Here is a 23,292-nt window from a genome sequence, read left to right on the forward strand (position 1 = left end):
GCTCCTCAGCCAGGGAAGGGACAACTCCAAGTGCATTAGTCTGGAAGGGTGGCAGTGATTTACGGCTCCTGGAGCTTGGAGGGATGGGTGGCAGCAGAGCAAAGGGGATGCTGGCGGTGGGTGGGGGTGGGGAGGGTGTGCCTCGCTTGGTTCTTTGGTGTATCAGGTTGGCTGCCGTGGCAGGGGGTCAGTGTCACTCGTGGCCGTGAGGTCTGGACCACACAACCCCAGGGGCTGCCCCACTTTTGGCAGGATGATGCAACACCCCCCCGGGGGGATACTGGTGGCTGGGGTCGGGGGGTGATGCTCTGGGGCTTCTTTGGTCCTTACTCCGGTAGGGATGCGCTGGAGCGGGTCAGCCCCAGGGGATGGAGCTGGAGGGGTCCTCCTTTTTCCTCCCGATCCCTCTCATTCCCGGCCCCGGGAGGCGGTGGCGGCCCCGGAGGCGGAGCCAGAGCCCGGGCTCCGGAGCCACATCCTGCAAAAGGAGGAGCGGGGCGGCGGCGGGGCCGGGAGCGGGACCGGGAGCGGGGCGGCGGCGGGACCGGCACCGGTGAACCGCAGCGCCGTGGCCGCCCCCGCCCCAGTCTCCCAACCCCGCGCCGCCGCCCAGGATGTGGTGGGACGAGCGAGTGTCGGCTCGGTTCCGGAGGAACCTGCAGCCCACCCTCACCTACTGGAGCGTCTTCTTCAGCTTCGGCCTCTGCATCGCCTTCCTGGGGCCCACGCTGCTGGACCTGCGCTGCCAGACCCAGAGCTCCCTCTCGCAGATCACTTGGGTCTTCTTCTCCCAGCAGTTCTGCCTCCTGCTCGGCAGCTGCCTCGGAGGGGTCTTCAAGAGGACGTAAGGCACCTGGCAAACTCATCACACCTCCTCCATCCCCTTTCTTCCTGGGCTGGGGGGTGGGCAGCACCCAGACATTTCCCCCTCCCCTCCCCCCAGACTGAGGGCTCTGCATCCCTCCCACGTTCTGGGTTTGCATGGCTGGGATGGGTTGTGGGGAAAAACTGAACCTCAGCGATGCTCTGAGCCTGCCCCAGCAGGTTCAGAGCCTTCCTGTGTTCTGCAGCCCTCCTGGCCGAGCAGCAAGGAGGGATGGAGGAGGTCTCCCTGAAGGCGTGGGGTAGTAGATGCTCCATGAGGGTGCTGCTGCCCTCTTTTTGGCTCCATAGCCTTGCAGAGAAGTCTGGAGCTCAGCAGAGAGATAGCCTTGGCGTGAAGTTCCAGCCAGAACTTCCTGGAGGGTGTTTTCCTTGACCTGATTGTTTAGCAGAACAATTCTTTCTGGAAGCCTGGAACCTCAGTGCCAGAACTTGAGGCACTGTCACATTCCCTGTGCCAGGAGCTTGGGGGAGGTGAGAGTGGCCCTCATGACCCTGCTGGGGGACAAAGACCTAAGCAGAGTGGCCAGGGCCAGCAGTGGACTTTTGCTGGCCAGTGAGAGACTCAGGTGCAGCCAAACAGGGTCCTAACCCTAAACCACCTCTCCAGGATGCCTTTAACATAAAGAAGAGGTAGTAGCTCAACCCTAAAGGTTGCCAAACAGGAGTCTGATTTGAGGCTTGGTGACAGCTCTGCTCTGCTGAGCTTTGGCTGCTTATTTACATTGCCACTCACTCTTCAGGCAGTGATGAAATGTGGCCTCACCCTCCGTGGCTCTGAGATACAGGATTTACCTCTTTTAGAGGAGGGAGGTTTGCATTGGGTCCTTCACTGCTTTAAAATGCCCCTTTGGAAAGGTTTGGTTGGACTGTGGAGGGGTTGGCTGATGGAAGAGGCAGATGAGCACCTGAAGATTTGCCACCCTGGTGCATGGAGCTGCTGAGGGAGCTGGGGTTGTGTCAGCGTGGAGAAAAGGAGGCTGAGGAGAGACCTCCTCACTCTCTACAACTCCCTGAGAGGAGATTGGAACAAGGGAGTTGTTGGTCTATTCTTTAGTATTAAGTGGCAGGACAAGAAGGAATGGCCTCAAGTTGTCCCAGGGGAGGTTTAGGTTGGATATTAGGAAGAAACTTCCTCCCTGAAAGGATTGGACTTGATGATCTGTGAGGTCTCTTCCAACCTTGGTGATACTGTGATACTGTGATTCCCAAGCCCTGGGAGGTGTTGAATCCTTATCCCTGGAGGTGTTTAAAAGCCAGAGAGATGTGGTGCTGAGGCTTCCCAGGGAGGTGGTTGAATCCTTATCCCTGGAGGTGTTTAAAAGCCAGGGAGATGTGGTGCTGAGGCTTCCCAGGGAGGTGGTTGAATCCTTACCCCTGGAGGTGTTTAAAAGCCAGGGAGATGTGGTGCTGAGGCTTCCCAGGGAGGTGGTTGAATCCTTATCCCTGGAGGTGTTTAAAAGCCAGGGAGATGTGGTGCTGAGGCTTCCCAGGGAGGTGGTTGAATCCTTATCCCTGGAGGTGTTTAAAAGCCAGAGAGATGTGGTGCTGAGGCTTCCCAGGGAGGTGGTTGAATCCTTATCCCTGGAGGTGTTTAAAAGCCAGGGAGATGTGGTGCTGGGGCAGATGAGTTAGTGCCAGCCTTGGTAAAGTCAGAGAATGGTCAAAGATCTTCAAGAGCTTTTTCAACCAAACCGATTCTGCAGTCCTCCTGCCCAGATCAGGGAGCAGTGCTGGGCAAGGAGGTGTGGGTTGGGCTGCACAGGAGCAGGGACTGCCCATGGGAAGCCTGCCCTGGGCCTGTCACAGCTCTGAGTCTGCTGGGTCAGCAGGCAGAGCCTTTGCCAGCCCCCACTCTGCTTCACATATGTTTGGAGGAGCAGCGAAGGAAGAAGCAGAATTGTTTCCTGCTGTCCACTTCCTACCCAGAGCTGCCCTTGGCCAGCAGCTTCCACGGAGCCCTTTGGGTTGCTTTGGTGCTTGGAGACTTCCCAGACCTCTGCAGCAGCAGCTTGAGGGAAAAGAGCTTTGGTTGCTCGGTGTGGTTCTGAAGCAGGATGTGTGTTTGTGGTCACATCCTCGTGGAGCAGCAGAGCTTTAGGCAAGTGTCTGAGCCCTGCTGAGGAGCAGCAGCTGTGCCAGGCAGGAGGGCATGTTTGGGATAGTTGGAGCTTAGAAGTGGGGGGAGGAGGGGGAATGCTCAGAAAAGTGCAGCTACCAACACTTGGGTCTGGGGGAGGATCACAGGCTCACAGGATGGCAGGGGTTGGAAGGGACCCAAAGAGATCATCCAGTTCAACCCCAGGCCACAGCAGGACCACACAATCCAGCTCAGGGCACTCAGGAACACATCCAGACAGGCCTGGAAAGGCTCCACACAAGGACATTCCAAAACCTCTCTGGGCAGCCTGTGCCAGGGCTCTGGGACCCTTCCAGCCAAGAAGTTGCCCCTTGTGTTGAGCTGGAACCTCCTGTGCTGCAGCTTCCATCCACTGCTGCTTGTCCTATGCCAGGGAGCAGTGAGCAGAGCCTGTCCCCCCCTGCTGACCCCCAGCCCTCAGTTACAGACATTGATTCAATCCCCTCCCAGCCTTTTCCAGACCAAAAAGCCCCAGGCCCAAGAGCTCCTGTGCCATCCCCTCTGCAGGGACAGACAGACTGAGCTGTCTGGCCAAGGGTTTCTACTCCTGGGCCATGCTGTGGGCTTAGAAATCAAGTTAAGAGTGGCCCAAGTGTTGGGCAAGGAAGAGTGCTGGATAGGTCACATTTTCCAGCTGGGTTAGCTGCTGGTAGAGGATCCCAAAGCATGGGCTGCCTGCAAGCCAGCCAAGCCTAGGGCTGCCTGCAAGCTGGCTTTAATTTCTGCTGCCTGAGGACTTTGTTGGTTGCTTACAGCTAAAATTCTGTCGTTCTGAGCTGCCTGCTCTGCTCCATGGACTCACGAGGGAAAGAAGTGGATTCTGTGGCAGATGTGGGTGGTGGGGTCTAAGCAATGGCTTGGTTCTTCTCAGTGGAGAAGCTGCTGAGTGCTGGGTCGTGTTCCCTGCCTCTCTCAGCCCAGCTGGGGTTGCTGGAGCACTGGGAGGACACAGCATGAGGATGGCATCCAGCCCTTGTGCAGCTCAGCACCAGCCTGGGCTGCCAGAGCGAGCTCCAGAACTGCCTCTCATGAGAGGTGTCAAGGAAGGAGAAAGTTTTGCCAGGCTGAGGTTCCCCAAGGCAGGCAGAAACCAGAGGATCACAGAATGGTTTTGGTTGGGAAAGATCTCTGAGACTGAGTCCAAATATAGAATCATAGAATGAAGCAGGTTGGCAGAGAGCTCCAAGCTCAGCCAGCCCAACCTAGCACCCAGCCCTGCCCAACCAACCAGACCATGGCACTAAGTGCCCCAGCCAGGCTTGGCTGCAACACCTCCAGCCACAGCCACTCCACCACCTCCCTGGGCAGCCCCTTCCAGTGCCAATCACTCTCTCTGACAACAACTTCCTCCTCACATCCAGCCTAGACCTGCCCTGGCACAGCTTCAGTCTATGTCCTCTTCTTCTGTCCCTGGCTGCCTGGCAGCAGAGCCCAACCCCACCTGGCTGCAGCCTCCCTGCAGGCAGCTACAGACAGCAATGAGCTCTGCCCTGAGCCTCATCTGCTGCAGGCTGCACCCCCCCAGCTCCCTCAGCCTCTCCTCACAGGGCTGTGCTCCAGGCCCCTCCCCAGCCTTGCTGCCCTTCTCCAAACACCTTCCAGCACCTCAACATCTCTCTGCAATGGAGGAGCCCAGAACTGGACACAGCACTCCAGGGGTGGTCTGAGCAGTGCTGAGCACAGGGGGCAGAAGAACCTCCCTTGTCCTGCTGCCCACACTGCTCCTGAGCCAGCCCAGGATGCCATTGGCTCTGCTGCCCACCCAGGCACACTGCTGCCTCATCTTCAGCTGCTTGCTGCCATCAACCCAACCCCACCATGGCCACTAAACCATGGCCCCAGGTGCCATGGCCACAGATTTCTTGAATCCCTCCAGGGCTGGGGACTCCACCACCTCCCTGGGCAGCCTGTTCTAATCCCTGATCATTCTTGCAGCAAAGAAATTGTTCCTAATCTCCAACCTAAACCTCCCCTGACACAATTTCAGGCTATTTCCCTCTCATTCCATCCTTTGATGCCAGGGAGCAGAGCCAGGTGTATGGATTAAGCTCATGCTCAGGTTCATACCAGGCTGCTGCTCTCTGGCACCTCATGCTTGGGCTTTGTCTGCTTGTCCTTATAAGCTCTGCTTCAGAAGAACATGGGGTCCATACATGAGTGAGGTTGGGGTTCAGCTGGAGTGTGTGTCCTGGCTCAAACCCCAGTGCTGCTGTAGATGTTTCTCAAGTAAAGACAACCCTGGCAGCAGCTGATGCCCTCCTCAGAGGAATCCTGTGTGCCTTTGTGTGAAGCACACTGAGGAAGACTCTTGTTTCCTGGTGTCCCTTGGACTGTGTTCTCAGAGGTGCCTGGCAAGAGAGACTGCAAACCCACCCAGCAGTGCAGGGCTGCCAGTGCTGAGAGGACTTCAAACCCTACTTAGGCTGCAAACCCACCCAGCAGTGCAGGGCTGCCAGTGCTGAGAGGACTTCAAACCCTACTTTGACTCAGCAGCCCAAATGGGAGCTGAAATCTTGGGTCAATGCAGCCCTGAGCCCCTGGCACTGCAGACTCCAGGGCTGAGCTCTGTGCACCCACATCCCCCCCCTGCTCAACTCCTTTTTGCTTCCCCTTTTCCATCCCTAGTGGATTTTAAGCTTCCATTGTGAGTTCCAGCTGTGCTCCCCCTCTGCTGCCTGCACACCTCTGTGACAAGCACCAGCAGGACACTTTGGGTTGGTTGAGGGTTGGGTTTGAACTTCAGAACCTGCATTGGTTTTGCTCCCAGCTTTGGAGTCAGCCCTGAGCTAGTCCCTCTGGTGCTAGCAGAGGAGAGGAGGTGCTGGTGGCTCTGAAGCTGGTGAGATGGGACCCTGCTGCCCTTCTTCCACCTTTACCCTTGGGTATGTCAGCTGAGAGTTTTTCCCTGCCCTTCAGCCTTCCATCTTCTGAAGGTTTCTGCTCAAGCATGCAGGGCACTCCTCAAAGGAAAGCCTTTTCCTTCAAGCCTTGAGCATGAGCTCCTTGGGGCTGTGGGACAAGATGATGCTCCTCAAGCCTGCCCACTGCTTCCTTGTGTGGGATAATCCATGCCACCTTCCTCCTCCATACCACCTTCCTCCTCCATGTCCTCACCTTGGCCCCTTAGGGCTTTGGCCCCCTATTTATCAGTTTGCAAGTCAGAATTAGCCTGATGATTCTTTTTCTTCTTGATGTGGAGGACTTAGAAAATGCTTCCTGAGGTGGGGGGGGAAGGACAAACTTGAAGAGTGCAGCCCTTGAGGTGGGAGGGTCCTGTACCTTGTAGGGAAGCAGAGAGGAAGCTTTGCTGGTTGTGACTACAGGGCAGCACTAAGCAGCCTGCTCCTGTGGAGGAGATCAGCTTAGACCCTTCTGAGATTGCTGCAGGCCTTCCCTCCTGCACTGTAACAGAGCTCTGGGAGGTCCTGAAGCAGAGCCCATGGTGTTACAAGCCTCTTTCATCTGCTGCTGAAGTGGAGCCTACCCTGGGCATGGGCACAGCTGGTGCAGAGTTGTGTTGTGCCTCTACTCGTGGGGACCACACAGTGATGGGGAAGGCAGCAGCATCAGGAACCAGACCATGGCATACCATAAGGGCTGCATTTTAAGCCTTTTGGAGGGGTACATTGGCTTCACCTTGTCAAGACATGGGGTTCAGATCCCCCTCTTAAGGCCAAGGGGTACCTGATTCAAGGATGCTTTCCAAAGGGTTTGTTTCTGAAGGCATCCCCCAGCTGGTTGTTGGGTGGCCTTTGGCTGCAGCTTAGGGACCTGGCATGGGAAATCAGCAGTTTCTTGGTTCCCTCTAATGCCAGAGCCAGGCAGGTGGGCAGCAGGGCCTCATGCCCCCCCTTAGCTGGGGGCTACTGGTGTTTGCTGGAGGGGGGGTGGGTGTGAATTTTGGTGTTAAGGCTGAAGGGAGGGGAAAAAAGTGAGGAGGTCTTTTGAATGCTTTCTGAGGACATCTGCAAGTAATGTTTACCTCGAGTCAAGGCTGGAGCCAGGCACGAGAGGAGATGTGGGGGTTTTGCTTGGGCTGCAGAGGACTTTCTGGGGTGTCTTGGTGTGTTTCCCCATTTCCCCCTCACTCCCAGCCTGGCAGTCAGCAGCTGCTGGTGCCTCTGCCTCTCTCCCTCCTGCTGTACCCTGGAGAGTGCTGCTTTGGCTCTCCAGGCTGGAACCTCTTCTCTGCTGCTTGTTTCTCCTGCTGTGCCTGTGCACGGCTCACTTGGCTCCCTCTCTCCCCAGGAAGTCCCAGGCTGGCTCCCTGTTCTGCTGTCAGAGGAAGATCAGGAGTTAGGGATTTGCAAAGCATTGTCCAGCTGCTGGGAGAAGGAGGCTGGGCTGGGAGATGGGAGCACACCAAGCAGCTGGCACAGCCAGGGCTGTGCCACCAGGCAGGAGTTAAAAAGGGAGATGTGCCCTTGGCCCCTTTTTCTCCCCTCTCCCTGGTGCTGTTGAAGTGCAGTGTAAGCAAGGAGCAGGATGTGACTCTGGGTGTGCAGATGGATGAGGGCAGTGACATGGCCAAGGCTGGACCGTTCCAGATGAGCAGTCAGGGCAGGAGGGCTGGAAGCTCTCTGCTGTGCCTCCTCACAGCCTTCTCCTCCCTCTTTGGGCATAGCACCAAGCAGAGAGCTGTAGGTGTATCACTTACTGCTTCTTTGTCTGTGCTGGGGACACCCCTGAACAGTGCCAGCCCTTTGCTGTGCCCCCCACGTCCCCCAGCCTCTGCAGCAGGCTGGATTGGAGCTTGAGGGAGGGCAGGTTTAGAATGAGGATTCCTTGCTGTGAGGGTGGAGAAACACTGGCACAGGTTGCCCAGGGAGGTTGTGGATGCCCCCTCCCTGGAGGTGTTCAAGGCCAGGTTGGATGAGGTCTAGGCCAGTGGGAGGTGTCCCTGCCCATGGCAGAGGGTAGGACCTGGATGATCTTTCAGGTCCCTTCCAACCCAACCCATTCTGTGATAAACTCCTGGCTGTTGCCACAGGCTTCTACCAGGGTCTGGGAGCCTGAGGTGTGCTGGGGCCATGGCTGTGCTGCTCTCTCTCTCTCTCTGTTGTGACTTTCCAGCCCCATCTTTCACCAGTGCTTCGCTGTCTGGTCCCTGCTTGCTTCCTTCCTGCCTGCCTTTGCACTTGGCAGCTCCAGAGCAGTGCATTGCCAGCCTGGGAGCTGCTCTCTGGCCAGTGCCCGGGGCCTGTCGGAGCTGCTGCCAGGCTGGAGGTGCAAGGCATCAGCTTCCTCTCTACCACACACCTCCCTTGGGCATCTCCATGGTGCACGTGGCTTGGAACGTGGGCATTTGCACTGGGCATGGCAGCAGTGCTGCAGCCCAGCCCATGGTGCTGGGGAAGGGCTGATGCTGCCAGCACAGAGCTGGCACAGAGCATGGAGAGGGAGCTGCAGCAGCTCCCCAGTGCTCCCTGCTGTGAGGCAGGACAGCACATGCAGGCAGGTCTGGGATGCCATGGTGATGTGGGTGCCAGCAGCTGTCTTCCTGCTGGGAACTGGGATCACTCAACAGCTCTTCTGTTTGCTCCTGCAATGTGCTCCTGCAGGAGGAACAGCCTGGAGCTGCTCAAAGCTCCTGGTGTGGCCTTGCCTGCTCCTGCCCCTGCTCCTTTCCATTCCCAGACCTGCCCAGTTAGTAAAGGAAGGTTCCCAGGCCTTATCCTGCTTTGAAGTGTGCAGAACACAGACCTGAAGGGATGGTTTCTCTTCTCCATGAAAGCAGGGTGGAAGATCTGCCTCTGGGAGGCATCACCCTCCAGGCAGGAGGTGGCAGTGCCCTGGGCTGACTTTGGCTGTGGCACACAGGCATGGAGGGTTGTGTGTGTAGCATCTCCCTTGTCCTGACAGAAGAGGAGGTGCTGGAGCTGCATTAGTTGGGGCTGCAGCCCAGGAGTGCATCTCCTGCTGCTGCCTACTCCACCCACAGAGCTGGGGCTGAGGGCAGGAGGCAGGACTGAGCTGTGGGTACTGCCCTCATGGTAGTGACTCCATCCTGTCTTTCCTCCTTCCCCACCTCAGGTTGGCTCAGTCCTTGTTTGCTCTCTTTGCCTCATCCCTGGCCATCTCCTTGGTCTTTGCCATCATCCCTCTGTGCCACAATGTGGTGGTCCTGGCTGTGGTGATGGCAGTGGCAGGCCTGGCCATGGGTTGCATCGACACCATCTCCAACATGCAACTGGTGAAGATCTACCAGAAGGACTCAGCCATCTTCCTGCAGGTGAGCATGGAGCCCTTCTCTCCTCCTCTGAGCAAGAGGAGTGGCTCAGAGCAGCAAGCACACGCACAGCCCCCCCCCCTGCTCTGCCTGTGTGCCTCATCTCTTGCAGGCCCTTCACTTCTTCGTGGGCTTTGGAGCGCTGCTGAGCCCCCTGATAGCTGACCCCTTCCTCTCAGACACCAACTGCATCCTCTCCAACTCCACTGCCAATGCCTCCAGCAACCTCCCCCACATCCGCAAGTCCCTGGTCCCTCACCACCCTGGCAACCTCTCTCACTACGACCTGCCCATGAAGGGCATGGTGGTCACCCGAGTGTCCTATGCCTTCTGGATCATGGCCCTCATCAATGTAAGTGCTGCAGCCAGGCTGTGCTCTGGGGCGTGCCTGCTGCTTGCTTTTGCAGGCACTCGAGGTGCTTTGAGGGCTTCTTGCTGCCTGGTGGGTGGCCCTGGAGGGGGAAAGGGAGCATGAGGGTGGTTGTGTTGGTCTGCAGCCAGTGGAAGGGGGCATGAGGGTGGTTGTGTTGGGAAGGATCCAGTGGAAGGGGACATGAGGGTGGTTGTGTTGGTCTACAGCCAGTGGAAGGTGGCATGAGGATGGTTGTGTTGGGCCACAGCCAGTGGAAGGGGATATGAGGATAGTGGTGTTGGTCTACAGCCAGTGGAAGGTGGCATGAGGATGGTTGTGTTGGGAAGGAGCCAGTGGAAGGTGGCATGAGGATGGCTCTTTTGGGTCACAGCCAGTGGAAGGTGACATGAAGAGGGTTGTGCTGGGTCACAGCCAGTGGAAGGGGGCATGAGGATGGTTGTGTTGGGCCACAGCCAGTGGAAGGTGGCATGAGGATGGTTGTGTTGGGAAGGAGCCAGTGGAAGGTGGCATGAGGATGGTTGTGTTGGTCCAGAGCCAGTGGAAGGTGGCATGAGGAGGGTTGTGTTGGGTCACAGACAGTGGAAGGGGGCATGAGGATGGCTGTGCTGGGTCACAGCCAGAGGGTTGTGTTGGGCCAGAGCAAGCTTTGGGCTTTGCCCAGTGCCCTGTTTCCAGCAGGAGCAGCCTGGGGCAGGAGGGCAGGGCTGTGGGGCTGAGGCAGCAGTCTCTGCCCCATCCCATGTGGTCTCTGAAGCAGGTTGTCTCTCCAGCACCTCCTCGGGCAGGACTTCTCCCAGCTCTCTACACCCAGAGGCAGGAGATCTTCCTCTGTGGGCAGCGTGGGGAGGAGCTGCCTGCTGGGGTGGTGATTGCCAGTGAGATCCAGAGGATCTCCCCATGGGCTGAGCTCCTGGGAGGGAAGTCTTGCTCAGGATATCTCTGCCTGTTTGTTGTGTCTCCCTGGTGATTTGCAGCAGAAGCAGAAGCCTTGGGGTCCTTCCTTTGTGAGGGGGCTGAGCTTCGGTGCCTGTGCTCTTTCCCTGCCCTGCTGTGTCCCAAAACTGATCTCCAGCAAGCTGCTCTTGCCTGCAGGGCACTCTTTGAAGTGTGGCCCTGTGCAGTGAATACACAAATGCTAGCGTGGCTAAATACAGCTGGTCCCTTGTACAGCCTCATCATCATCATCATCATCATTATCATACAGAGGGAGGGGGAAAAGCCTGAGATTAGAGCAAGTTAAACCAAGCAGCTGATGTGAAAGCCTCTGCTGCTCAGCCTGTGCTGCCCACCACTGTGCCCATCCCCAGGCCCTCTGCAGCAGAGCTCACTGAGCTGCCAGTGCCATCTCCCTGGTGGCACAAGCACTGTGTGTGCAGGTCCCTGTGGAGCTGGAGTGATAAGAGCCAAACGTTGCTGTGGCAGCTGAGTGGTGCTGTGTGAGCCAGGACTGATGCCAAGGGCAGCTCTTGCTCAGAAGCACAGAGAGCCAAGAAGTGCTTTGTGCAGGGAAAGAGCTGCTGGGGGTCCCCTGTGAGCAGAGCAGAGCCTGGGCTGTGGAAGCCCTGCCCCAGGCTGTCCTGCTCTCTGTCTGCAGAGTGTGCCAGGGCTGCCAAGGTGCTGCCTGTTTTGCTCACCTGGAGGCCTCCTACAGTAGAAGTAGGTCAAGGGAGGTTCTCCTCCTACTTTACTCTGCACAGGTTGTACCTGGAGTAGTGAGTCCAGTTCTGGGCTCCCCAGTTCAAGAGGGACAGGGAACTACTAGAGAGAGAGTCCAGGGGAGGCTACAGAGATGCTGAGGGCCTGGAGCATCCCTGTGAGCAGCAAAGGCTGAGAGCCTGCAGAAGAGCAGCTCCAGAGGAGGTCTGAGCAGCACTCAGTGAGGGGCAAGAGGATGGAGCCAGCCTCTTGTCAGTGGTGCCCAGGGACAGGACAAATTGGAAGCCAGGAGGTTGCATCTGGAGAGGGGGAGAAAATCCTTTGTGGTGAGGGTGCTGGAGCCCTGGAGGAGGCTGCCCAGAGAGGTTTTGGAGTCTCCTCCTGTGGGAAGATTCCAACACCCCCCCTGGCCATTGTACCTTCTGTGGCCCCTGTACCTGCTGCCCTTACACTGTGCTGCTGTAACCATTGCCCTTCTGCCTTCTCCCTGGCCCAGGCCAGCAAGCAACCCTGGATCTTCCCCCACCCATCCACACTGGGGGAAGGGAGAAGGTTTCTTTGCACTCTTGGTCTTCTGGTTTGCTGAAGAGCTAAAGCCAGCCCTGCTGTGCCTCACCCAGGGGCTTTCAGCTGACCAAAGCTGGTGTGAGGAGAGGGACAGGCAGCCAGAGCAGCTGGGCAGGAGCTGAGCTGCTCTGCAGAGGTACCGACAGGAATGCTCCTGCCCAGGAAGAAAGAGCAGTTTTAATTACCACTGCCTCTGCTGTGCCAGGGGAAATCTGCTTTTAATCACTCCTCAGCCTCAGCAAACCAATTTGGGTTTGAGGGCAACATTTAATATCTGCTTCAAACACAAGGATGGGTCTCAGGTCTGCAGCACCGAGGGGAGGGTGGTTGCCAGACTGCTCTGTCCCTAGCAGTGTCTCATGGATCCTGCTCTGTTCCTAGCAGTGTCCCATGGACATCTGGAGAGCAGGATTTGGGATCCTCTGCTGGTGTGCAGAGTGTGCCTCTCTGTTCCTAGCAGTGTCCCATGCACCCTGGATCCTGCTCTGTTCCTAGCAGTGTCCCATGGACACCTGGGAAGCAGGACTGGGGATCCTATGCTGGTGTGCAGAGTGTGCCTCTCTGTTCCTAGCAGTGTCCCATGCACCCTGGATCCTGCTCTGTTCCTAGCAGTGTCCCATGGACACCTGGGAAGCAGGACTGGGGATCCTGTGCTGGTGCATAGCAGGTCATGAGCTGGGCTTGTGCACTGCTGATGCAGCTAGAGGTGTTCATGCTGACTGCAGGGGGGCTGGAGAAGGTGATCTTTGAGGGTCCCTTCCAACCTGATGCAGCCTGTGATGGCTGCATGTGGGGATGTTTTGCACCTCTGGGCACAGATTAGAGAGTCAGGGATCCATGGAATGGTTTGGGCTGGAAAGGACCTGAAAGATAATCCAATTCCAACCCCCTGCCATGAGCAGGGACACCTCCCACTAGCCCAGGTTGCTGAGGGCTTCATCCAAATCTACCTTTGAACACCTCTGGGGAGGAGGCATCTACAACCTGTTGCAGTGTCTCAGCAGGAGTAGGGCAGGGGGTCCCAGGGTGCTGGCAGATGCTGGGTTTTGGGGTGAGGGTTAGGTGGTAACACACTCAGAGGAACAAGGAGTGGGCTGCATGCTGCCCTCACAGCTCTGGAACGTGGCCCCTTGCCAAAGCTGAGCTGTTGTTGTCTTTCCCAAAGACTTGGTTGACCTACCCTAGGTGGTCAACCTAGGCAAGGGGCATTGGACTTGATGATCTCTGCAGGTCCCTTCCCAACCTCTAAGGTTCTGTGATTCTTTGGTTCCTTGTTTAAACCCAACCAGCTGGCTGGAGATGCTGGAAGCAGCTCAGCTCCAAGACTGCCAAGGTGAAAAGATGATGATCAATATTTAACCACCACCCCCCCCCCCCCCCAGGGCAGTGGATGAAATGAGTAAGTCAGAGAAGCAGAAATCAGGGCCAGCAGCTCTGTTATGAACTGGTCAACTCCCAACCCCCCTCCATTTCCATCTCTGAGAGCTGTGGTGGGTTCTGACAAGGCAGAAGCTGAGATGATTCACTTCAGTTTCTTCCTTTTGTTTCAAGTGGGAAGGTCTCCATTGGACTCTGGCAGGAACACAGCAGTGCAGAGAGAGAAAAACTCGAATGAAAGAAATAAACAAACAAAAGAAAAAGACAGACCCCAAAATAACCCAAACCAAGACCCAAACAATAAACCCCAAAGCCCCCAAACAATAAATCCCAAAGCCCCAAAAAATAAAACCCCAACCCCCCCAAAAAAAACCACAAAACCCCCCAAAAATAAAACCCCCAACCCCCCCAAAAAACCCAAACCCCCCTAAAATAAACAACAACCAAAAAAAACCCAAAGCCCCCAAAAATAAACCCCAACCCCCCTAAAAAATAAACCTCCAAAACCCCCCCAAAAAAACCCAAACCCCCCAAAAATAAACCCCAAAAAACCCCAAAAAATAAACCCCAAACCCCCCAAAAAATAAACCCCAAAGCCCCAAAAAATAAACCCCAAATCTCCCCAAAAAAACCCAAACCCCAAAACAATAAATCCCAAAGCCCACAAAAAATAAACCCCAACCCCCCCAAAATAAAACCCAAAAAAATCAAACCCAACCCCCCGAAAAAACCCAAAGCCCCCAAAAAATAAACCCCAAACCCCCCAAAAATAAACCCCCAAAGCCCCCCCCAAAAAAAACCAAAAAAAACAACCCCTCCAAAAAATAAAGCTCCAAAGCCCCAAAAATAAACCCCCAAACCCCCCAAAAAATAAACCCCAAACCCCCCCAAAATAAACCCCAAACCCCCCCAAAAATAAACCCCACCCCCCCCGAATATAACCCCCCAAAACCCCAACCACACCAAAACCCCTCTCTGAACATCCCTTTTCTCCCCCAGAAGGGCGATGTCATCACCCAGCTGATTCCAAGCGGCTGGAAGCCAGGGAAGTGCTGCTCTGGGAGGGCTGCGTTGGGCAGGAAGGAGCATTCCCGAGGGGAGTGTGGGACACTCCATGGTGCGTGGCTTGCTCTAACGCAGCCTGGATACGACAGCAGGGACCCATCCCCTGCTCCTGTGCCAGGGGCAGGCTCAAACAGCAGCTGGAGAGGAGCTTGGATTTGTCCCCACGCTAAAGGGATAATCCTTTCGATGGATTGGCGAGGGAGGGGATTGTGCCCCTTGGCTCTGCTCTGCTCACACCCCACCTGCAGTCCTGGGGGCAGTTCTGCAGCCCCCAGCACAAGCAGGACATGGAAGTGTTGGAGCCAGTGCAGAGGAGGCCACCAAGATGCTGAGAGGGCTGCAGCAGCTCTGCTGTGAGCACAGGCTGAGAGAGTTGGGGCTGTGCAGCCTGGAGAGGAGAAGGCTTGGAGGAGACACTGGAGTGGCCTTGCAGGATCTGAAGGGGGCTCCAGGAGGGCTGGGGAGGGACTATTGACAAGGTCTGGGGATGAGAGGAGGAGGAGGAATGGGTTTGAAGTGGCAGAGGGGACACTGATAGTGGATGTTAGGAAGAAGTTGTTTGCAGTGAGGGTGGTGAGAGTCTGGCACAGGTTGAAGGGGGTGAGACAGTGGCACAGGTTGAAGGGGGTGAGACCTTGGCACAGGTCGAAGAGGGTAAGACCCTGGCACAGGTTGAAGGGGGTGAGAGTCTGGCACAGGTTGAAGGGGGTGAGACCCTGGCACAGGTTGAAGGGGGTGAGACCCTGGCACAGGTTGAAGGTGATGAGACCCTGGCACAGGTTGAAGGGGGTGAGACCCTGGCACAGGTTGAAGGTGGTGAGACCCTGGCACAGGTTACCCAGGGAGGTTGTGGAGCACAGAAGCACCCAATGTGATCTTTGAGGGCTCTGTCTGCTTGGGAGATGAGGATGTGGAGAGCAGGGATGCATCTGTGGCTCGACTGGGACTCAGGGTGGGGTGTTTGGGGATGCAGCCCTTTTCTCCTTGGGCATGGAATGCCCCTTAAGGCTGGAAGTGCCTGCAGCCAGGCTCTGCACAGCCACTCCCTCTGCCTGGGGATACTCTCAGGTTGGGTTTGTTGTTTTTTTTTTTCGGGCCAAATCTGCAATGTAGAAGAACAAAATCTGGTCCTGACCTCCGGAAGGATTAAAACTATCAAGCAAAAGCATTTTTCTTCCCTGGGACCGAACTAACTGTTCCTATTCCCATTGTTCCCAGAACAATGCAGACCTCATAAATGAAGTGAGGTGGGGAGGGGGTGTGTGATGTGGGGGGGGGGGGGGGGGGGGGAATTCTCCATACATTTAAAACGGGAGGCAGAAGCCAACAAAAAGAAAAGGCAGGAAATTGGGAGCTGGAGCTCACACTTGCTCACAGCCGCGCAGCAAACAAGCTCCCGGCGGCGGCTGGCAGGGAGCTGTCACTTGGGATTTCCTGCCTTGCTCCCCCACTTCGTTGCAGAGTAAACACCACTTGGTTGAGGAGGGAGGAGGAGGAGGAGGGAGGGCTGGTGAGGAGCAGACCCAGCTTCATTTGCTTCCCTCCTGCTGCCTCCAACCAGTATAGGTTGGGGATGGATTTGTTGGAAGGCAGAGAAGGGGAAAGGGATTTGGGGGTCCTGGTGGATGGGAGGGTGAGAATGAGGCAGCAATGGGCTCTGGGGGCCAGCAGGGCCAGTGCCATCCTGGGGGGGATTAGAAGGGCTGTGGGTAGGAAGTCAAGAGAGGTTCTCCTGCCCCTCTGCTCTGCCCTGCTGAGGCCACATCTGCAGTACTGTGTCCAGTTCTGGGCCCCCCAGTTCAAGAGGGACACAGAACTGCTGGAGAGAGTCCAGCACAGAGCCACAGAGATGCTGCAGGGAATGGAACAGCTCTGTTAGGAGCAGAGCCTGAGGGAGCTGGGGCTGGGAGCTTGGAGCAGAGGAGCTGAGAGGTGACCTCAGCAATGGCTCTAAAGATGTGCAGGTGAGTGGCAGAGCTGGAGCCAGGCTCTGCTGGGGGATGCCCAAGGGGCAGTGGTGGAAGCTGAGGCAGAGGAAGCTCCACGGAAACATGAGGAGGAATTTTTTGCCTGTGAGGGTGGCAGAGCCTGGCACAGGCTGCCCAGGGGGGCTGTGGAGTCTCCCTCTCTGGAGACATTCAAACCCCACCTGGCTGTGTTTGTGTGTGATCTGCTCTGGGTGCTGCTGCTCTGGCAGAGGGCTTGGACTGGCTGAGCTTTGGAGGTTCCTTCCAGCTCCTGAAATTCTGTGGTTCTGTCCAAAATAAAATCATTAAAGAATTAATCCTTTTGGGCTTGGAGGCACCACAGAGCTGTGGGTGGGAGCAGAATGGAGGCTTGGCCCCAAGCACGTGGCACTGAGGGTGCTGGGAACATGATGCTGCAGATGCCACATGATGATGGAGCCAGTGGGCAGGTGGAAGCCCAGGGTGCCTGTGTGCAGTGAGCAGGGAGAGAGCTCTGGCTGCAGGGAACGGTGCTGGTGAGGCAGCTGGTGGTGGGGGTGTGCTGGTGGAGATGGTAGTGTGTGTTGGTGAGGCTGGAGGGGATGGAGGTGGTGCTGGTGCTGGTGAGGCTGCTGGTGGTGTGCTGGTGGAACTGGTGGTGGCATGCTGGTGGTGGTGGGGCTGGTGAGGCTGGTAGTATGTGCTGGTGAGGCTGCTGGCAGTGTGCTGGTGAGGCTGGTGGGGCTGGTAGTGGTGTGCTGTGGGACTGGTGGTGGTGGTGGTGCACTGGTGGAGCTGGGGAGCTGGTGGTGGTGTGCTGTGGGGCTGGTGGTGATGTTGGTGTGTTGGTGGGGCTGGTGGTGGTGTGCTGTGGGGCTGGTGGCAGCATGGTGGTGGGGTGATGGTGGTGGTGATGCACTGGTTGGGGGGCACACACAAACAGCATCCCTGGATGTCCAGAGAGCTCTAAGGCATCCAAGAAGACCACAGTGCACCACAACTGGGGCCTCACTGCTCTTCAATTCCAGGTCCCTCAGCAGAGGCTGTACCCAGGAGGTGTTTGAGGCCTCTTTGCTGTTCTGGTGTTGTCATTGTTGGCCTGGGAACCAGGAGCTCATCTCTTAGGAGATGCTGAGCAACCTCTGCTAATGGCCAGAGATGAGCTGGAGCAGGTCTCAGAGCAGTTTGCTCTTTCCTCATGGAGAATTCCAGCTCCAGAATATTCAATCTAAGCCTAAACTTGACAGAATGAGAGGAAAGAGCCTCACCTGAGACCAGGGAGAGGAGACCTCCCCTCGCTGCAGCCTCCTAGGGGAGGCTAGAGAGAGGAAACAGCCTCACCTGAGACCAGGGAGAAGAGCCCAAACCCCACCTCACTGCAGCCTCCTTTCAGGGGGCTGTAGGAGCAATAAGGTCTCTCTTCAGCCTCGTCTTCTCCAGCCCGACCCCCCCCCCCAGCTCCCTCAGCTGCCCCTCCCCAGCCCTCTTCTCCAGCCCCTTCCCCAGCTTTGTTGCCCTTCTCTGGACCAGCTGCAACACTTCAACGCCCTTCTTGGAGTGAGTCCCCCAAAACTGAGCCCAGGAGTGGAGGAATGGCCTCAGCAGTGCTAAGCACAGGAGGACAAGCCCTGCTCTGCTCACACTGCTCTGTGTTTCTCCCTCAGAGCAGAGGAGGGCACTTGTCTGGAGGACGATGCCAAGGTGCCAAAGCACCTCTTAGGATCCACCAACTTGGGGCACAGCTGTGGCAGCTGCTGAGGGCACTCTTGTGAGTGGGAGCTGGACCTGTACTTTGCACAGGGCTTGACCTCTTCCCCACCCCTCTCTGCTCCTCCCCAGCTGCCGGTGCCCATCGCTGTGTTCTTCCTGCTCTACAAGGAGCGGATGGTGCCCTGCTTCAGCAGCAGCAGCCACCCACTGCTGCCCGCCGACGAGCTGGCACTGGAGACACGGCCCCCGGAGAAGGACGAGCTCCCCCCCAGCCTGCAGAGAGCACAGGCAGCAGGAGGTAAGCTGCAGCCTCCAGCATCAGGAAGTTTGCAGATGACACCAAGCTAGGAGCAGCTGTGGAGCTGTTGGAGGGTAGCAGAGCCCTGCAGAGGGACCTGGCCAGGCTGCATGGGTGGGCAGAGGCCAAGGGGATGAGACTGAACAAGGCCAAGTGCAGGGTTCTACACTTTGGCCACAACAACCCCAAGCAGCACTACAGGCTGGGGCCAGAGTGGCTGAGAGCAGCCAGGCAGAGAGGGAGCTGGGGGTGCTGGGAGAGAGGAGCTGCAGAGGAGGCAGCAGTGCCCAGGTGGGCAGCAGAGCCAATGGCATCCTGGGCTGGCTCAGGAGCAGTGTGGGCAGCAGGACAAGGGAGGTTCTTGTGCCCCTGTGCTCAGCACTGCTCAGGCCACCCCTGCAGTGCTGTGTCCAGTTCTGGGCTCCTCCATTGCAGAGAGCTGCTGAGGTGCTGGAAGGTGTTTGGAGAAGGGTAGCAAGGCTGGGGAGGGGCCTGGAGCACAGCCCTGTGAGGAGAGGCTGAGGGAGCTGGGGGGGTGCAGCCTGCAGCAGAGGAGGCTCAGGGCAGAGCTCATTGCTGCCTGCAGCTGCCTGCAGGGAGGCTGTAGCCAGGTGGGGTTGGGCTCTGCTGCCAGGCACTTAGGGACAGAAGAAGGGGACAGAGCCTGAAGCTGTGCCAGGGCAGGTTGAGGCTGGATGTTGTTAGGAAGTTCTTCATGGAAAGAGAGATTGGCATTGGAATGGGCTGCTCAAGGAGGTGATGGAGTCTCCATCCCTGGAAGTGTTGCAGCCAAGCCTGGCTGGGGCACTTAGTGCCAAGGTCTGGTCTCTCCTCATAATTTGGTGCCCTAGGATTAGGTGGGACCACAGCTGGGTCAGGGATGAGAGTTCTGCTGCTGGGACTCAGGGAGACCTTATTGCAGCTCTTCTGCTGGGACAGAACAAGGAATGATGATTTGAAACTAAGAGAGGGAGATTCAAACTGGAGGAAGGGAGAAATATTTGACACTGAGGGTGGTGAGATCCTGGCCCAGGCTGCCCCCAGAGGTTGGAGATCCCCCATCCCTGGCACCATCGCAGGTTAGGTTGTTTGGGGCTCTGAGCAACCTGCTCTAGTTTCAGGGGGCTGGACTGGTTGAGCTTTGGAGGTCCCTCACCTCCCAAGCCACTCTGGGAATGTATTCTGTGCCCCCAGGCTGCATTTTGCCAGACTCTCACAACCTAAGCTGGGCTCCCAACTCATGGAAGCAGATGGGAGAGTTGTGCCACTTCCTTTCCTTCTGGAGGTCAGGTTTGGAGCTGGCTCCTCTTGAGTGCTCCCATTTCAACGTGGCCATGGTGCTGCAGAGCACTGATTGTCACCCAGCTGCAAGGACTGAGGGCAGTGCCCTTGTTGGGAAGGGAAAGGTTAAGCTCCTGCCATAGTTTGCTCTTGAACTCCACCCTGGTTTGGGGACAATGGTGACATTGTTCTTTGCCACCCAAGAGAAACTGAGCCAAGGCAACGCTGAAGGTTCTGGCTTAGGGTTATCAGAGGAGTGTTTGGTGGTGGTACAGAGGAGATGACTTTGCCTGAAGGACAAAAGGACACTCTGAAGAGTCCTTGAAGGGGGAAGCAGTTAGAGATGTGGTGAGGTGCTGCAGGGAGGGATCACAAGTGCCTCGAGTGGGCTCTCTGGTGTCTGACAGCATTGCCCTTAGCTGAGGCATTGATGCCTTCTTTCCTCAGCCCAGTTGCCCTTTTCCATACAACCCACTGGAGCTTCCCTTTCTCCAGCTCTCCATCTTCCTCTGCAATCACAGAATCCTGGGGTGGTTTAGTTTGGAGGGGACCTCAAAGATCACCTAGTGCCATAGGCAGGGACATGTTGTTCAGACCAATCCTTAGAGAAGCAGGAGGGCTGGAGGCTGACTGCTGCTGTCTCTGAGGGACACATCTGTGCTGGCAACCCCCCACCTTCCCCATGGGCATGGTGAGAGTTCCATCTTTGCCATGCAGGAGCCACTCTCTTACCTGTGTAGGTCTCCAGGTACCATTCCCTCACCACCTGCACATCCTAGAGGGCTGTGAGTTAAGCATGAGGACAGAAGAGGGATGTTGAGATGCTGGAACATGTGCAGAGAAGGGCAGCAAGGCTGGGGAGAGGCCTGGAGCACAGCCCTGTGAGGAGAGGCTGAGGGAGCTGGGGGGGTGCAGCCTGCAGCAGAGGAGGCTCAGGGCAGAGCTCATTGCTGCCTGCAGCTGCCTGCAGGGAGGTTGTGGCCAGGTGGGGTTGGGCTCTGCTGCCAGGCACTTAGGGACAGAAGAAGGGGACACAGCCTCAAGTTGTGCCAGGGCAGGTTGAGGCTGGATGTGAGGAGGAAGTTGTTGTCAGAGAGAGTGATTGGCACTGGAATGGGCTGCCCAGGGAGGTGGTGGAGTGGCTGTGGCTGGAGGTGTTGCAGCCAAGCCTGGCTGGGGCACTTAGTGCCATGGTCTGGGTGACTGGCCAGGGCTGGGTGCTAGGTTGTGCTGGCTGAGCTTGGAGCTCTCTGCCAACCTGCTTTGGTCTATGACTCTAATATATCTCTGAGGAGTGACCCTGGGCAGTTGGAGATGTCCCTGCTGACTGCAGAGGGGTTAGACAAGATGACCTTTGAGGGTCCCTTCCAACCCAATGCAATCTGTGAGTGACAGCTACCCTGAGCAGGACTTCTCCTGTGTGGTGCTAGCAAGGATGAGGAGCTCTGAGCACGGTCAATGTGCTCATTGCTATCAATTATAAGAGTGGGGCCAGCAGTGTGGAGCTCCTGAAGGGGAAGAGGAGCACAGGCAGCTGCAGTAAGAGCAGCAGTGAGTATCTTGGAGAGCTAAGATGCCAGTCTGTGGCCAGCAGCCCACCAGCCTGCCCATCTCCTATCTGAAAGCTTCCAGGTGGGTACAGATAGAGGTTGTGCAGCAGTTGTTAGCAGTTCACACCTCCCCCTATGAATCTCTGTCCTGCTGCTGAGCACAAAACTAATCCCCATTGTGGGCTGGCAACCACCCCAGCCCCGGGGGGGGGACACCTTTCAAGCTAAGTTTGCTTTGCATTGTTTTCCACCAGGTCATGATGACTTACTTAGCTGCTGCCAAAGCAAGAACTTCAGAGGGGCTTCTTACACCTACTTTGCAGTCCACATCACTGGGGCTCTTGTTCTCTTCATGACTGATGGCATTGTGGTGAGTTCAGCTGATGGAGGGATCCTGTCTGAGCAAAGCTCTGTGGCTTCCTTCCTTCCAAATCACTCCTACCAGCCCAAAGCCAACAGCTGTGCCCTGCCTGCGGTGAGCTGGACCTGAGGGTCTGCCTCTGCAGCGTTCTGGGTCCTGAGGTAGCTCCTTCAAAGCTAATCAGGGTCAGGCTGATTATGTGCCCTGCTTTTTTGGGAGGGTTTGTGGCTTCTCCTAGGCTCTGTGGTGTTGCAGCTGGGTTGCTGCTGCCACTAACCTTGGCTGCTGAGAGCTGGAGCTGCTACTTGTGTGCAGTGCCCTCTCCTCTGGCTTCAGCCAAGAGGCAGGAACAGCTTTGTTTGCTGTCACAAGGGTGGATCTCTGTGTGATGAATCCTCTGAGCCCCCAAAAGCCAAGATGAGAGCATGTCTGTGCCCAGGGACAGGGCCAAGGGGGACAAACTTGAGCATAAATTCCATCTAAACCTGAGAAGCAACTTCTTGAGGGTGCTGGAGCCCTGCAGCAGGCTGCCCAGAGAGGTTATGGAGTCTCCTTCTCTGGAGAGCTTCCAAACCTGGACGATGTGGTGCTGGGCAAGCTGCTGTGGGTGCCCTGCTTTAGCAGGAGGGGCTGGACTGGGTGACCTCCAGAGGTCCTTTCCAGCCCTCACCATGCTGGGATTGTGTGGTGCTGGTGCAGTCTCAGTGGTGACTTGGCCCATGTGTGGCACTTCTGTCCAGGGCAGGAGGTCTTGCTCCTGGCTGGCAAATTGCTGCTCTTTGAACAGCTTTCATTTCAGTGCCCTCATGGTCAGATGCTGCTGGGTCTTAAACAGATCATCAGAACAAGGTCCTGAAAGATGAGTGGGGGTTACATGAGGCAGCTGACAGGTAACAGGAACTTCCCAGGGCCTCCAGCTTCAAGGATGATCAACTTTGGGTGCTCAGTGGGATAGGTTTGGAGAGCCTGCAATTCCAGGAGGCTGAGGCAGCCTGTAAAGGTAGAACCATTGCTGCAGTTAAGCTCCTGACATGCTTTTTACCCAGTCCTGGAAGGGCAGGACTAACCAGCAGGAGAGCTGCAGTCCTGTGTCCTGCTGCTGATGGAATCCTTCCTGCAGCTGCAACCCCCCCTGGGAACAAGGTTCACTGAGACTTGGTAGCAAAGCCAGAGGTGGGAGGGGGTCACACTCCTGTGGCTTATTGAGGGCCAGGCTGAAGCTGCCAAGCCTGGAGGTCATCACAAGGCTGCGGCATCCTGGTTGGCTTTCCCTGCAGGGGGAGTACTCAGGCTTCATCTACAGCTACGCGGTGGAGGAGCCTCTCTCCGTGGTGCACAAGGTGGCTGGATACCTGCCCAGCCTCTTCTGGGGCTTCATCACGCTGGGCAGGCTCATCTCCATCCCCGTGTCCTACCGCATGAAGCCAGCAACCATGGTCTTCATCAACGTGGTAAGGCTGGGCTCTGCCGGGGCTGCTTTCACCTTGCTTTGGGGCATAGGATGGGGCTGGGGTTGGAAGGGACCTTAAAGTTGTCACAGAAGCAAGATGCAGGTTGGCAAAGCCCCTCAGGAGCACCAAGGCCAACCTAGAGTCCTACTCTACAATATTCACCTTGCACCACATCCAAACCACCCTGAAACGCAGCCAGGTGACTCCAGCACCTCCCTGGGCAGCTCATTCCAGTCCCTGACCACTCTCTCCATGAAAAACTTCTTCCTAACATCCAATCTAAACCTCCCCAGCCTCAGCTTGAGGCCATTCCCCCTTTTTCTGTCTCCAAGAGCCCAGCAGCAGCCTCTCCACACTGTCTCTTCAGGTAGCTGCAGACAGCAATGAGGTCTCCCCTCAGCCTCCT

At 56.8% G+C, this 23,292-nt stretch overlaps 1 protein-coding gene across 4 annotated transcripts in view; it reads left to right on the forward strand.

The window, feature by feature from the left end:
* Positions 1 to 364: 364 nt before the first annotated feature.
* The window catches only part of MFSD4A (major facilitator superfamily domain containing 4A), a 98,962-nt gene continuing 76,034 nt past the window's right edge, over positions 365 to 23,292 (forward strand). For all 4 annotated transcript variants that reach the window (XR_010308809.1, XR_010308808.1, XR_010308810.1 and 1 more), the window contains exons 1-6: positions 365 to 844; positions 9,056 to 9,254; positions 9,364 to 9,603; positions 18,075 to 18,243; positions 21,329 to 21,444; positions 22,713 to 22,886. Coding sequence is in view for 1 of the 4 variants with exons in the window: in XM_064173629.1 (XP_064029699.1) it covers positions 615 to 844; positions 9,056 to 9,254; positions 9,364 to 9,603; positions 18,075 to 18,243; positions 21,329 to 21,444; positions 22,713 to 22,886 (1,128 nt within the window). In the remaining 3 variants the exon portion in view is untranslated. The remainder of the gene's footprint in view (positions 845 to 9,055; positions 9,255 to 9,363; positions 9,604 to 18,074; positions 18,244 to 21,328; positions 21,445 to 22,712; positions 22,887 to 23,292) is intronic.

Source organism: Pogoniulus pusillus, chromosome 39 (genome assembly GCF_015220805.1).
Source record: "Pogoniulus pusillus isolate bPogPus1 chromosome 39, bPogPus1.pri, whole genome shotgun sequence".
In the NCBI taxonomy this organism is placed as follows: domain Eukaryota; kingdom Metazoa; phylum Chordata; class Aves; order Piciformes; family Lybiidae; genus Pogoniulus; species Pogoniulus pusillus.